Source organism: Chelonoidis abingdonii, chromosome 10, assembly GCF_003597395.2.
Source record: "Chelonoidis abingdonii isolate Lonesome George chromosome 10, CheloAbing_2.0, whole genome shotgun sequence".
Classification (NCBI taxonomy): Eukaryota; Metazoa; Chordata; order Testudines; family Testudinidae; genus Chelonoidis; species Chelonoidis abingdonii.
The window spans coordinates 27,874,093-27,888,005 of NC_133778.1; the positions used below are offsets into that span (position 1 = coordinate 27,874,093).

A 13,913-nucleotide genomic window follows, 5' to 3' on the forward strand; every position below is an offset into this window, starting at 1 on the left:
CTCTCAGCTGCAGTGCCTTTCTGTTCTTATATTTCTATGCTTTCATCTTCCCTCGGACTTGTTCCTCTTCTCTCAGCCCTCCTATCCCTTAACCTACTCCCCCTTTCCCATGTCAATCCTATATCTCACCCAACCTCCCACTTAGTCTCTTCTCCCTCCACCCAGAAACAAGCTGCTTTTCAGAAAGTGAGGTGAAGTGTGGCTGCCGGCCCAGGCACCTGCTGACAGTGGCAGAATGGTTGAGAAAAACTGAGTGACAGACTATTTGCCATTATCCATTGTATGTGAGATCTGGGAACACCTTAAACAGTTGTACCCGGGGGGTGTACACAGCTGCAAATTTAACATGATAAAAAATGCCTCATATATTGGGAATGACATGATCCATTGGACTGTAAACCAAAATACCATCACAGAGCTAACCTGCTGATGACAACTGAGTCATACTGTATTTACAAACTCAAAATAAAAATATCTATTATATACTTTAATTTTAGTAAATTTAATACATTAGAGTTTACAAAATAAATGTATTCTAATGAAACCATATGATTAATGAAATGAGCCATTTCCCCCTCCCCCACGGTAAACCAGACCAGTAAACTCTTAATATATTTAAGAACTTTGTGTGGTCCAGCACAGATTTTGGGCATGCTAGATGTTGACCAAACCAAAAACAAAACAAAATCAGAAGGAAGTTTTCTGCTTCTTTAAAAACTTGTTGCTTGTTAAATTCTATTACTAAACTTGTTCAATTCAAGCCTTTACAAGCTTCCAAACTGTAATACTGTACACAGAACTACCCAGATACAAACCAGTGCTATGACAGACATTACAAACTGAAGAAACATACTTACCACCCACTCTTATCTCTCACAACATAAAGGAGCAAATATAACAATATATTCAACTGCTTATTTCTAGCAATGAAGTTGCAAATTCCATTCAAAGTAAGTTTCTTCTGGAGTGAGACAGTACAATACAATTCAAGAAACATTTAAAATAAAAACAAACGTTTTAATAGTATAAAAAGTTGTTTACTGGTGTTTCTACTATAAAGCTTTGTTCCACAAATCAAAAGTGATAAAATAATTAAACAGGTTTACAGTGATCAGAGACTGCAGTGTAGACATTCCAGCTCACATTTCGTTGACAATTTCAGTACGACATACATTATGATTGAATAATCATTACATATCTAAGACACAGCGAAACTGCAGATGAAGTGCACACCTCACTGTGGAAGTTTATCCATTACTTGTTGACTCACTTCCCCGTCTCAGAGAGCACTGTGGGTAAAAATTATATTCAAAACTAAGGTGTATAGCTATTTTGACTGCAGAGATGCAACTATACAATAGGAGTTACACTGACATTATGGATGTATACAGACACACCACATTAAATACCAATTTCCCTAAGTTAATTCCTTGTTTTTAGACAAAACGGCATTTGCGAAAATGAACATACAAAAAAAAAAGAAAGAGTCAAATAAATAACGAATACAGATGTTAACTAACATACACAAGGGAACATATTGGCATACTGTATGCAGTATATGGTATACTCAGAGAATCATGTGGGTTGGGAAGCACCTCATAATGGGTCATCTACCAGTAATGTATCCCCTTTCCCCTCTTCTCTGTTATTTTATTGTTCCTGGATATCGAATATAACCATTTCAATCCTGATGCATGAATCCTGCATTTTCCATCTTTGCCACACTTATGATTCATTTTGTCTTTAACATCCACAGAGAATTCCAAAATGTTCTAAGTGTCTGAAGCACAACTTTTTCCATCCTGTCCATAATGTCTAGTGTTCTGAGTTCCCTCCCAAATGAGAGCATACGAGCCCTGGTTTAGCTACTCAGTATCTGAAATGATTGTTCTGTCCAATGAAATTGGAGCCAATAAGTAGGATGCTCCCATATTCTGGCTGATATTTTCCTATTCACCATTCCCATGTAGTGGATAGGTATATACTGTAAATCTATTACATACAGGCTGCTGAAACCATTAAAATAACATTAATAAGTGTCAAATGTGTCTGCTATAATACAGGATCAGGTTTATCAAATACTATATCCACATAACATTTTGAACCATTAAATATTTTATGTATTTGCTATTTTTTTCCTACAAATACCATTGCAAACTTGCTGTTAGTTGTATCACTCTAGGTTTTTCTTACACTTTCTCGGAGGATTTTTAACTCAAATGTATAACAATCATATCTATGCTAGATACATTTAAAGTAGACACTGAAATTTCAAGTAAAATGAACTGTAGCCACATCTACCGGACTCAACACGTGTCCCAACATCTAGATTTACTTTGATAAGTTATACAAATACATAATACATTCTTAAATAAAGGAGGCTCACAATATTAATTTGTGAACCTTTCCACATTATAAAACCACATTACAGGAATGTGTATCCACCTGTATTACTGTTTTAGATTGCAGTGTCTCTTGTTTTTCAGTCTCCACAGACTACTGTACCAGTTCTTAGACTTTGGCTATGAAATCTCTTATTTGAATGAGGCAACACTGGTTATTAAGGCTTGTTTGTTTTTCTTCTAAAGATTTATTCTTTATTCTGATGCAATTTTCCAGAGTAGGATGACTATCTTGTATCTTCAGGTTCTGTTTTTATGACCTTCCTTTCTATGTTGTTAAAAGCTGAGTGAGGAAAGTCTTTTAAAATACCAAGGCCTTCTGCAAAAATAAAAAAAGGGGGGGAGGGGGAGAGGAAGAGGAAGAGGAGCTGTTAAAAAATATTGTGTTGAAATAAATGTCTTCTGTGTTTACCCTAAGAAAGTGCCCACTGAACTACATGGATGCTGACGACATATCAATATTCATAGCAGAGGTGAAAGTAAGCTGGTCCGGTCCAGCGTACCAGCAAGAGCCAGTACGCCATGCCAGACTGGACTGGCTTCCGTGGTGGTGATTTAAAGGGTCCAGGCCTCCAGCCACTGCGGGGAGCCCTGGGCCCTTCAAATCCCCGCCGGAGCTCCGGCAGCCAGGCTCCCACGGTGATTTAAAGGGCCTGAAGCTCTGCAGCAGCTGGAGCTCTGGGCCCTTTAATTCACCCCTGAGTGCTGGGGCTCCCAGCTGTGTCTGCAGCTGGTAGCTTCAGGGTGATTTAAAGACCCTGGGCCTCCCAGCCAATACCCCAGGATTTTTAAATCTTGAAAGGCCCCGCCTCTTCTGGTTGAGGCCATGCCCCTACTCAGGACTCCAGTGTACCGGTAAGTCCTTTAAGTTACTTTAACCCCTGATTCACAGAAGACAAGATTCTGCCCCACCCTCCTCTTAAAGCATACAAGTCCTGAACTATGTCAGAACCACCACAGTTCCACTATCAAAATATGGAACAAGCCACAGAGATACTTCTCTGTAACCCCCCCCATTCACCAGGAAGCAGAGCTCAGCAGTGTTGCTCTCTGCATGAGCATGTGGAACATTCCTGGGTGTGGGAAGACTATGGACTAGAAGGTCCTCCAGCCACACAGACCCTTGTTACAGGCAGCAGGTTGCAATAGGGAGAGGTTGGGCCCAAGTTAGGATAGGCATGGATAGGACAGACACAGCATTCTGCCAAGTGCTCAAACAGCACAATAGTCTTAAGAGGAACCGCTACCATACACCCACCCTTGAAACATCTCATTATTCCTAAACCTTGAGGGAGAAGAAAGTCTCAAGACTGCTCTTGATATTATGCCAGTGCACCAGTTTTATATGTAAAATGCTTTGCCAAAGCACAGGCATCCAATTCAGACTTTGTAGTGGAAGAAGAAATAAATATTCCTAACAGCATTCGAGATTTTTCCTGTGTGCCTGTGTTAAACAGGAGAAACAGTGACTGTAAGTCACTGCATAGAAAGGCTAGCAGAAGCACTTAAAAGCCCAATCTACAAAGTCAAAACAACAGAAATCCTGTTGTGGCTGAACCAGGTTCTAAAACGGTTTGATCCAACCCAGATAGATGGGGCCAAATCTTTATGAACAGGGTTGAAGGCACCTTTTCAGGAAGGTTTCGAATATCATTTGGTCCCACTCACACAGACTGAGCCAGATCACGTTACAACCATGTTCCGCCACAAAAGAGTTAACAGCAGTTGTTCTGCTTGGCTGTTTTGTCTGTGTAGATGGGTCCCAAGACTCTTGTCTTATGTGTGAATAGTTATTGCATCTCCTGCCCAAAGCATAACTGAAAATGTGGCAATACTTAAATCTCTCATCAAATGTTTGGTATGTTTCTAGATTAACAAGTCATTCAGAGGTTTCAGTTTCAGCGTGGTTTCAAGGTATCAATCTGCAGATGGTGTCTAGGAACTAAATTCTTCTTTGAACGGGATAAGTAGGTGTGTGGCTCCCCCTAAACTTTCTGAAAGCCACCTGTAAATGGATGTTACAGGGCAGTTTGTGGTGCTTTGCAATGGATAACTCTTACCTGAGGGCTGAGACTTTGCCTCACCACTGGAGTAAAGTCGGATCAGATCACTGCACAGAGGTTTTCCTACATGCTGCTCTCCATCTAGTGAAATGTGTTGCAACTGTCTATTTTGCAGATTTGACATTCGGAGATTCAGGGGCCTCTCACCTGAAAGAGGTCAATACTGAAATATTCAGTATTAAGTATGAATCAAAGCAATGCTAGAAATCAAAATTAAGGCTAAAAAAAAAAAAAAAAAAAAAAGGACACCACCATTTGGCCAGTGAAAAACACATTCTACATTTCAACCATGCAGAAGAGATTTCTAGTACGTAAAATGCTGATTTGCAGATGATCCCTTTTCCTCTCCAGGCTGCTAGTACTGCTACAGATTTGGTATGGCTGAGCAATCAATCCCTCATTTTGCTCAAAAACACTTCATGATCCAACTTTCCCTTCCATGTTGAGCTGCGTTAGTCACAGAATTTAAGGCCGGAAGCCATCTAATCTGACCTCCTGCATACCACAGGCCATCAACACACTAAAGCTAACAATCAAAGTTAGACCAAAGTATCACGGCCTACAAGTGACTAGACTATCATGTGCCACAGCACAGAATAGAAGAGATCAAAGTGCCCCAATGCCCAAGGCTCCTGCAGTGGCAGGGAAACAATTGAGACATACCCAGATAGTGGAGTAACCCTCACTCCCATGCTGCAGAGGTCCCCGTTACAAAAAAGTCTGCATATAGAACATCTCCACTGAAGTCAATGAGGTTTCCCTAGAGTTACTGAGCAGAATCTGGCTCTATATCTGGTTGTATCATTTAGACCAGTGGTTCTCAAACTTTCCAGACTACTGTACCCCTTTCAGGGGTCTGATTTGTCTTGTGTACCCCCAGGTTTTGCTTCACTTAAAAACGACTTGCTTACAAAATGAGACACAAAAATAAAAGAAGTGTCACAGCACACTATTACTGAACAATTGCTTACTCTCTCATTTTTACCAGATTGGAATATAAATATTGCACTTACATTTGTGTGTGATACTTGAGCCTGTTTTTCACTTGTGAGCCTTGTCTGAAGCCAGAGTCCTGGGTGGCAAGGCTAAAGCCCAAGCCCAAGCCGTACTGCCTGAAGCTGAAGCATGTAACTTAGCTTTGCAGGGCCCCCTGTAGCATTAGGTCTCATGCAACTGCCCTACTTGCCACCCCCTAAGACCATCTAAACCCATCCCATGACCCTCCTGGGAGTCACAACCCCCAGGCTGAGAAACACTGATCTAGATGAGCTGACTATCCCCTCCAAGACCTCTACGTAGCCCCAGGGGTATATGTACCGTAGTGGAGAAACAGTGATTTTGACTGTAAGCTCTTCCAGGCAGGGATCTTGTCTTTACCTGCCTGCTTAGCTTCCTCCACACTGCTGATGCTATATGAATAACATCAGTACTAGTAATGATTGCATAACACCAGACAAATTGGCTGGCAGCAATATCATGCCTGGAAGCTACCATACCTTGTCCATCCGCATTATCTAACGTCATGCCATTGGGGCTGTGCTCTTCTGAGCTTTGCCTGTAGTACCCTGTGGAAAGGCGTCTCTCTGAGTGTTGCAGTCTCTCTAACCCTGCTTGGTTACAAAGAAACTCCATCTGTTTTGCCATCACCTTTTCAGACTGCAAATAAAGCAAGAATATATATATATATATATATATATATGGATGTTGCTGTACAGGAAAAAAATAATCCCAGCAGGTAATAAAGCAAGCAGTCTAGATATAGTTCTTTGTTGGCTCATCTGTACATGTGTGCTTTACAGCTACCTCAAAAATATCAAGCAAACAAAATATTTTTGCACCCACTAAAGCAATGGAACACAGTGCATTCAAAGTGCATAAAAACATGGTGTTCTCTTTTAACCAGTCTACATGACATTTCTTAGTTCTTACCTGAGGAGAACAAACTTTCTGCACTCTAGGACTGCAGTCTACACTTAGAGAAATTCCCAAATGCAAGATCACTCTCTTAATTATCAAATTTAGCCCTATTGGAATAAATGGCTCTACAAAATATTCCAACAGCAATGGCAACATCTGCTAAAAACTTATGCCAACAATTTACCAGACATCTTGGAATCTTTATTTTAGGAAATAGCAGTACACAAGTTAAAAAATCTGCCATTGTGAAAGTGTAGGATGACAGTATGTTTGTGGGGGATAAAGGTGTGAAATGTCTGTCTAGAAGATGAAGAAGACCTATACACCTCTAGAGAATGAAATTAAACAATGTAGAGCAACGTGGGAGGAAATGGTGTATAAATGTTTGTCATCAACTTTAGTGCCAAGAACATTTTAACTTTCAATATGATCATGCTCTCAAGACTGTGACTAAACATCTTATGGAAATTAAAAAAAAAAAATCATCAGTTTAAAAAATGTCCATTTCAAAGAGCCTCACAGAAGTATACAAATAGAAAGGGAAGCAAAAATATGCAAAATTAGCATCCACAGATGCTAGCAAACTGTAAAGTTCATTGATTTTTCTTTAAGTATTTTATAAGTGTCTCCATTACTACTTGTCTCTATTAAAAAAGAAAGCGGATTCTTGCAAGGAGCTGAGCCTCTCTTGGGAGATGTGAAGCAACCTCAACTCCCACTGACATCTGTGTGCTCAGAAGAGAAAACTATAAATTAGCTGACAGTGTAAAAGAGAAGACTACGTCCTAGGTTCTCCAGTAAACCGATGACATTTAGAGCAGGGAAGGAACCTGTTCTATATTTACCGACACCACTTTAGATATCACCATGTTCTAGAGGAGAAAACACAGAACCCTGCCCTTAGGTCTTGGCAGATAGGTAAAGGGAGAAACAATTTTCTAACAGTTTGCTTTCAAGTGTATTTTAATCAATGTCTACCTGAGGGTTCTGTTAGTATTTTAAGAACTGAAACATTACTTTTATTTTTAAAAGGGTTTCACTTCTATGAGGCAAGTACTGTACTATCGCATTTGTTCCCAACAGTGGATGGTGCATTCCTTCTTTTGTCTCAAGACGAGATCCTTACTTCCTTGCAATGAATGAAGATAAAACTATAATAGAGTGTCATAACAGCTCCAAGAGTTAAACCCATATTAGCAGTGATATTATCTCAGCTAACCCAGGTGATCTTTGAGAACTGGAGGTAATGATTTTAGTCATCACAATATTATACAAAATCAACCTAGAAAGCAACTGTTACTATTCTAGACAGCATCTCAGTAGAAAGCTGATAGTTTCATGTGGTTTGTCTACCTGGGAATTAAGAGCTGCCAAATCTTCACTTTTGCCTTTGGCCAAGGCAAGTGGTACTTTCTCTTGTTGATAAAGTGTCTGGACTGTGTCCTGGAAATCAGGAAAACCATCCTGTTGAGCAAAAACAAACACGGCATATGATTTTGTTTTGCTTTTAATGAAAAAACAATGTATTGTAATAGTTAAAAGAGAATATTCTTTAACTCTGGTGAAAAACTTGAACTAGGATTTAAAACTCTGAAACAAGTTGACCAAACTATGCTTCAGCAACATAAAACATTGCAGCAGATATGATCTGGCTCATATCACAGAGCAGAGGCTTGTGCCACGCCTAACACATCCAAGTATAAATCCAGAGTAATACCATTAACTTCAATGGAGTTACTCTGGAGCTAAGCCAGTGTAACAGAGCAGAATTAGGCCCACTATTTTGTGGTTGTCTTTTGGATTTAGCAGCTTGGGTTTTTTTGATTTTTTTTAAAGAAATCAATGTTATAAATGCAGACTATTACTCTAACTTTGACCATTTGCATCTGTAGTATCCATGAGGCTTGCTGTACATGCAGAGTAAGATCTTGAGACTGATCTTAGATACACAGCCATGCATGTACTTGCCTATCTTACAGAAAATGCAGTAGCAGAATTTAGTAGCTTAGAAAATTGGGCAAACCACCACAAAATTCAACATGCTGCAAAGACACATAGAAACTATACTGGTCTCCCTGTAAAATAGTAGTGGCTTATCTTTATAAATTCTCTGCATGACAAGCTGCCCACTGAAAAGCGAAGTAGCATGGATTTTGTATGCTGCAAGGAACAGTTCTGCTCTGCCAGGTGCCTGGATGTGAGGCCCCAAAAATTATTTATCCATCTCTAACTTTTATGACTTGCATATCTCCTATGTCTCTTGTGCATGGGAAAATTGCAAGTTCCGTTACAGTCATTTGCTGTATGTAGCAAGGTTCAAGATTAAATATTCATGCAGTTTAGTGCTGTACAAGCAAAACTCATGTAAAGCAATGGAGATGCATCATTATTCACAAGAAATGCAGCAGGGAAGAGAGCTAAATCAAGGGAGGAGGCTGGAGAAAGAAGTAGAATCTAAAAACAATGAAATTCATAACTAGGAAATCATAGTGCCCAAGTAACATTGTGCCCAAGTAACATTTTTAGGAGGATTACAGGCAGTGCCTATAGCATGCTAGGTACTTACACACAGGAAACCAGTGCCTGCCCAAAGAGTTTATAATCTAAGAAAGGGAAATGTAGCATCCCCAGAAGAAAAAACTGTAGAACGATACACTGCCTCTGACTAACAAAGGAAAGGGAAAAAAGACAAATACCTCGTGAACAGCGAGGCCTGTGCAATCAGTGGCCTACGCAACAGTGATCAGACAAATCTGTGCCACTGTGAATGCTGTCAGGAGGTCTGCTTCCCCCTCACAGTGCAACTCCATTCACTTCAGTGAGGTTACTCTTGCTCCTTGAGAGGAGAATCAGGCCCAGAGTTTTTTACGCAGATCTACCCCACCACACCCCACTCCAATTTCCCCAATGGAAAAATACAATCCAGTGAGTATTTACCGCTTTAGAACAGTGTAAATTCTCCATAAAACCGCACCTGGAAACACCTACTTTTACACTTAGCTCTTAGTTTATTATGGGGTGGGAGTTTTGTTTTATTTTTAAGAAGAGACCTCAACTCTGTCTTTGAATGCCTTACATCTATATGTACATGTAGCTGAAATTTTGAATATGGACGTACAACAGCACCAATGATGTAATTTAGTGGTATAAAATGTGTTTGCATATATTTACACCAGCAATTGTATGTCAGTGTAAAATTGAAGTCTGTTTTTCAAAAGGAGGCCCACTGAGTACGTATGGTTTCTGCTGCTTTGTGTTATCCTCACATACATTTCTTCAATAGCCAATTGGATTCTGGATCACCTTTCCTGAGATGTGTCCCTACCACACTGTTCTTTTGTTCACAAAGACTTATGATATAGGAATGGATGGATAAAAGAGGCAGCAGCAGGTTAGACAATTCAGCATGACATCCGTCCATGGCCTACTCCTAGCTAAGCATGCCTCTCCCCATTCCTCCTCTCTACAGTGTACTAGGGGTCTGCCCCACACAGCGCATGTGTTTCTTCCATGCTGCTCGGTTGTTTTTAAAGTGGTTTCTTATAGCAGATGTTCTCAGCCTCACATGTGTACTTCCTTTCCCGCCAATGACACTTTTCTTACATGAACAGCCGATTTTAGTGCTTCTGTTCTTTTGATCGTGCAAGAAAGAGAAACCCCACAACTCTGATCTTGGTTCTCTTTTCAACCTGCCTGGCAATGGTGTAGGTGGGCATCTGTCTTCCCTCTTCTCTCTCGAGAGCCAGCACTGACTGCAGATGTTTCCTCTGAGCCTCCTCTTTAGTCTCGCATTCCCCTCTGGGTCTCCTACTCCCACTGGGCTTTTTGAACTTGGCAGGCTCAGGCTCTCCCACTCCCCCACCTCTGTTTTAACACTGCCACTCACTTGAAGACTCCTTTGTTATTACCATGGAAGAGCAATAACTTTATAATTCTCCTCTTCTTTCCCCTCCTGGCTGTCAATATTATATGTGGAAAGCGAACCTCTTCTCACACAATTTAAAAATGCAGAAATGAGGAGAATGAGTAGCCACTCTCTCTAGGCCATTTGCGCAATATACCTGTGACCTGTTTTGTTTTCTGAGTTGCTGCCACATGACTCATCAGAGATGACAAAATAAGGAGTGCCTCCCCCTACCATAGCCTTCACAGAATGAGATGGCTGCTTAGTGGGAGAAGAGAAAGCTGTTTGCATCTTTACTCTTCCCTACTGCTCTTTATCCAGAAGAAATTTAAGACTCACAGCACTTTCTTTTTATTCACTCCCAACTCCCATCCCAAGTAATGCATTCCTTCTCTCACTCCCTCTATTCCTTTAGCCTGTTTTCCTAGAATCTCTCTCTTTTCTCTACACTCAACTCCCACAGCCTCGCTGCCCACTCTATCAACAAAAAGGGAAGGGCACACAGGGGAAGAGAGAGGCTTTTACAGGTAATCTAATGTAATTTGTGGTATTTTGTTTCTTTGGAATGCTTGCGTGAATTTAGTGATTATGAAGAGGAAGGATTTGCAAGAGTGGCTGGAGGCAGGCAATGTGCAACTTTGCCCACACAGCCCTGCTGGTACACCTACATCAAGCCTAACCTGCAAAATCCCAGATTTTTTTTAAAAAGGTCACTTTGCCTGTTTCCAAAAGCAGTCATTTACACCCATGCAGCATGAGGTGTGAAACACTTCTAAGTCAGCATATTGGCTTTTCACATTGCACAGGTATGACTACCTAATTGGCAAGGCAATGGCAAATCATGCTCCAATCCTGCCTCACACAATAAGTGAAATTACCTTTTAAAAAGAAAAGCCAAGATCAGACCTGATGTCTCCACAAATGAAAAGCCAGAATACTAACCCATCGTACTTCCTCACTCTCTGTATTCAGAGACAGAAGATGCAGCAGTACAACTTTCAAAAGCACAGGGACACTACTTACATCCACTATGGAAAGAGAATTCTGCAATATTTGCTACAATTTTTCCTCAGACTTCTACCTTTTGCTAGAAAAATACTGCTAACAAAAAAATAAAAAGGTCAATAGTGAGATATGTTTCCCCAAGAAAGTAACCCTGCAAAGGAAATGTATAGAGAAACAATCTAACTATATATTTTTGAAAAATTAATATAAGCTGGAATGTAAATTAGAGCCACAACTCATTAACACAAGTGAAATAACTGTCCTGCCACATAAATGCTATCTACAATAATACAGAACTTGCAAACCTACAGAAAAACGTGGTGGTAAAATTGGGCCTCACCACTTCATGAGTCATTCTGTATTAGTCGGGACTATGTCCTCTTTAATGAAACAATGTTTTGCAGTGCACAGCAGTAACAGGAAGATTCAGAAAAACATCATTTTGTAGACTGAGGACATTCAGTTCTTCAAGGGAAAAAAAAAATCCAAAAAAAAATCATATGATTGAACTACTAGTCTTTTAAAGTAAGTAGAAAGAGAGTGAACACATTTCTTCTGAACTATTGCGCTGAGTTCACTATTAATATTAACTATTGCCTTAAGGTTCACTACTCTGTAAATAAGAGAATACTTTCTCCCAGTGGTATGTAAGTCTCCTCTCCCAAAACAACAGCCTTTCAAAGAACAGCCTAAAGTTTCAGCTTAAATCTACTATGTTTTTCCATGTTTCCATTTTTCCCCATTAAAAAACCCCTACCCTACCCCCCCCCCCCCCAAATCACACTCTCATGGCTTATTTCAGTTGCTTAACCACTGTTAACGGAGACTGTGGAATAGTCTAGCAAGAGAAGCAGTGATAGCACCACTGCTTGAGTCATTTAAAACTAGATTGGGCAAAAAGCACTGGAGAATATACTATAGGGAACCACAGTACTGTATATTGGCCATTGATAGTGATGGTGTAGATCAGTGCTTCTCAAAGTGGTGGTCCGCGGACCGGACCGTGACATCGGCTGCTGGTCCGCGGCGAGTTTCCTCATAAAAGCGTTGAATAGGATAATAATATGGCACCGGTCCCTGGCACACTGGAAAAAAAATTGCCAGTTCCCCATATCAGATAGCTTGAGAAGCACCGGTGTAGATGACTCAATAGGGCTTTTCCTAGCACTAAATTCTGGGTTTATAATACTAAAAAGCCAAGATAGGTCAAAGTGAATCCCAACACAAACACATAGAATTACTGGCATGGGAGCTGTGAGTAAACCTTCAGAGCACACATTTACACAATTCAAATTACTGTATATTTTAAGTGCTGTCCAGGGCTGTAATCCTTGTGTTGCACAACAAAATGACCAGCGTGCAATATGACTACATTTAAAAAATGCTTTTATTTATATCTGGCTTTCAAACTAACTTCTCATTTTAAAGGAGAAAAAATGCACCTGTTTGAGTATTTGCCACATGAGACTAGCCGTTGCTTAGATAACAAATGTAAATCCTTGCACTCCTTTGAAATAGTAGATTTTACATATGGCATATCATTCCTCACTGAAGAAATTAAATGTGAAAAAAGTGCTATTTCAGTGTATTGCAAACCCTTACATTACAGTTACATGACGAAGAACATACCACATACCTCCATGTTACATGCTATTATAGTGCAGACCCATACTTAGCACATCGTAATGTACTATACCATTTATTTTAGTAGATGATATAAGGAGAACTGTAGCTGCATCAGATGATACCCAAGCAGCAGTGAAAAGGCTAATCAGTTAAAAAAAAAATATCATAAAGGAAGATGAGCCAGTCATTTTGGATACTTATCCATATCTATGTAACAAGCTATTTAAAATGGACTTAATTTACTTTCCAGCAGAAGAAACTTAAGATACTTAAGACCTTAAGTAATCCTTAAGGTACTGCATATGCTGTCAGTGTGATCTCGAGAATATTTCATCTTAACAAAAAATTCCCAATAGAACTTATGTTTAATTAAAGTTGTGTGTAGATGTGAAGTGTGTGTGTGTGTGTGTGTGTGTGTGTGTGTGTGAGTGAGAGAGAGAGGAGAGATATGCATGCAGACAGATATAAGTACACACTATCTGAGTGTGTGCGCGCGCGGGCTGATAGATACATTTTCATTGCAATTGATTTCTCACCTATTGACAGTTTTGGTGATTTAGTTATAGGCACATATGGCCCATATCCTGCCATCAATTCCTATGCAAAATTCTCAATGAAATCAATAGAGCTCTGCATTTTGGATTTGATCCAAAGCCCACTGAAGTCAATGGAAAGACTCCCACTGACTTCAGTGCAATTAGGCCCTATAAGAAAAAAAACTGACGGGAGGATATTGCTTAGAGTTTGCAATACAGTTTCCAATGGGAAGAATCCCACTCACACATGGAAAGCAGAACTTGGACTAGATGTTCCATGGGGATCACAGGGCAGAATTCTGGCCTATGTTTTTATAATCTAAAGAAAACCAGTCCAATGCACTTTCTATACATTTAATTTTTTTTAAAATTAAAAATAGGATACAAACAAAAAATCTGAGTAATCTATTTTGTATTTATTTTTCCTAAATTAATATTAATACTATGACAGAGGTGCCTA

The 13,913-nt window shown here is 39.8% G+C and overlaps 1 protein-coding gene across 3 annotated transcripts in view; it reads right to left on the minus strand.

Moving 5' to 3' along the window:
• Positions 1–996: 996 nt before the first annotated feature.
• NAB1 (NGFI-A binding protein 1) overlaps positions 997–13,913 on the minus strand; it is a 28,581-nt gene continuing 15,664 nt past the window's right edge. For 2 of the 3 annotated variants that reach the window (XM_032763323.2, XM_032763325.2), the window contains exons 5-8: positions 7,736–7,846; positions 5,962–6,121; positions 4,463–4,612; positions 997–2,721 (exon numbers count right to left, since the gene is read on the minus strand). In XM_032763323.2, coding sequence (XP_032619214.1) covers positions 2,630–2,721; positions 4,463–4,612; positions 5,962–6,121; positions 7,736–7,846 — 513 coding nt within the window. In that variant the 3' untranslated portion in view covers positions 997–2,629. The remainder of the gene's footprint in view (positions 2,722–4,462; positions 4,613–5,961; positions 6,122–7,735; positions 7,847–13,913) is intronic. The other variant, XM_032763324.2, reaches the window with a different exon arrangement.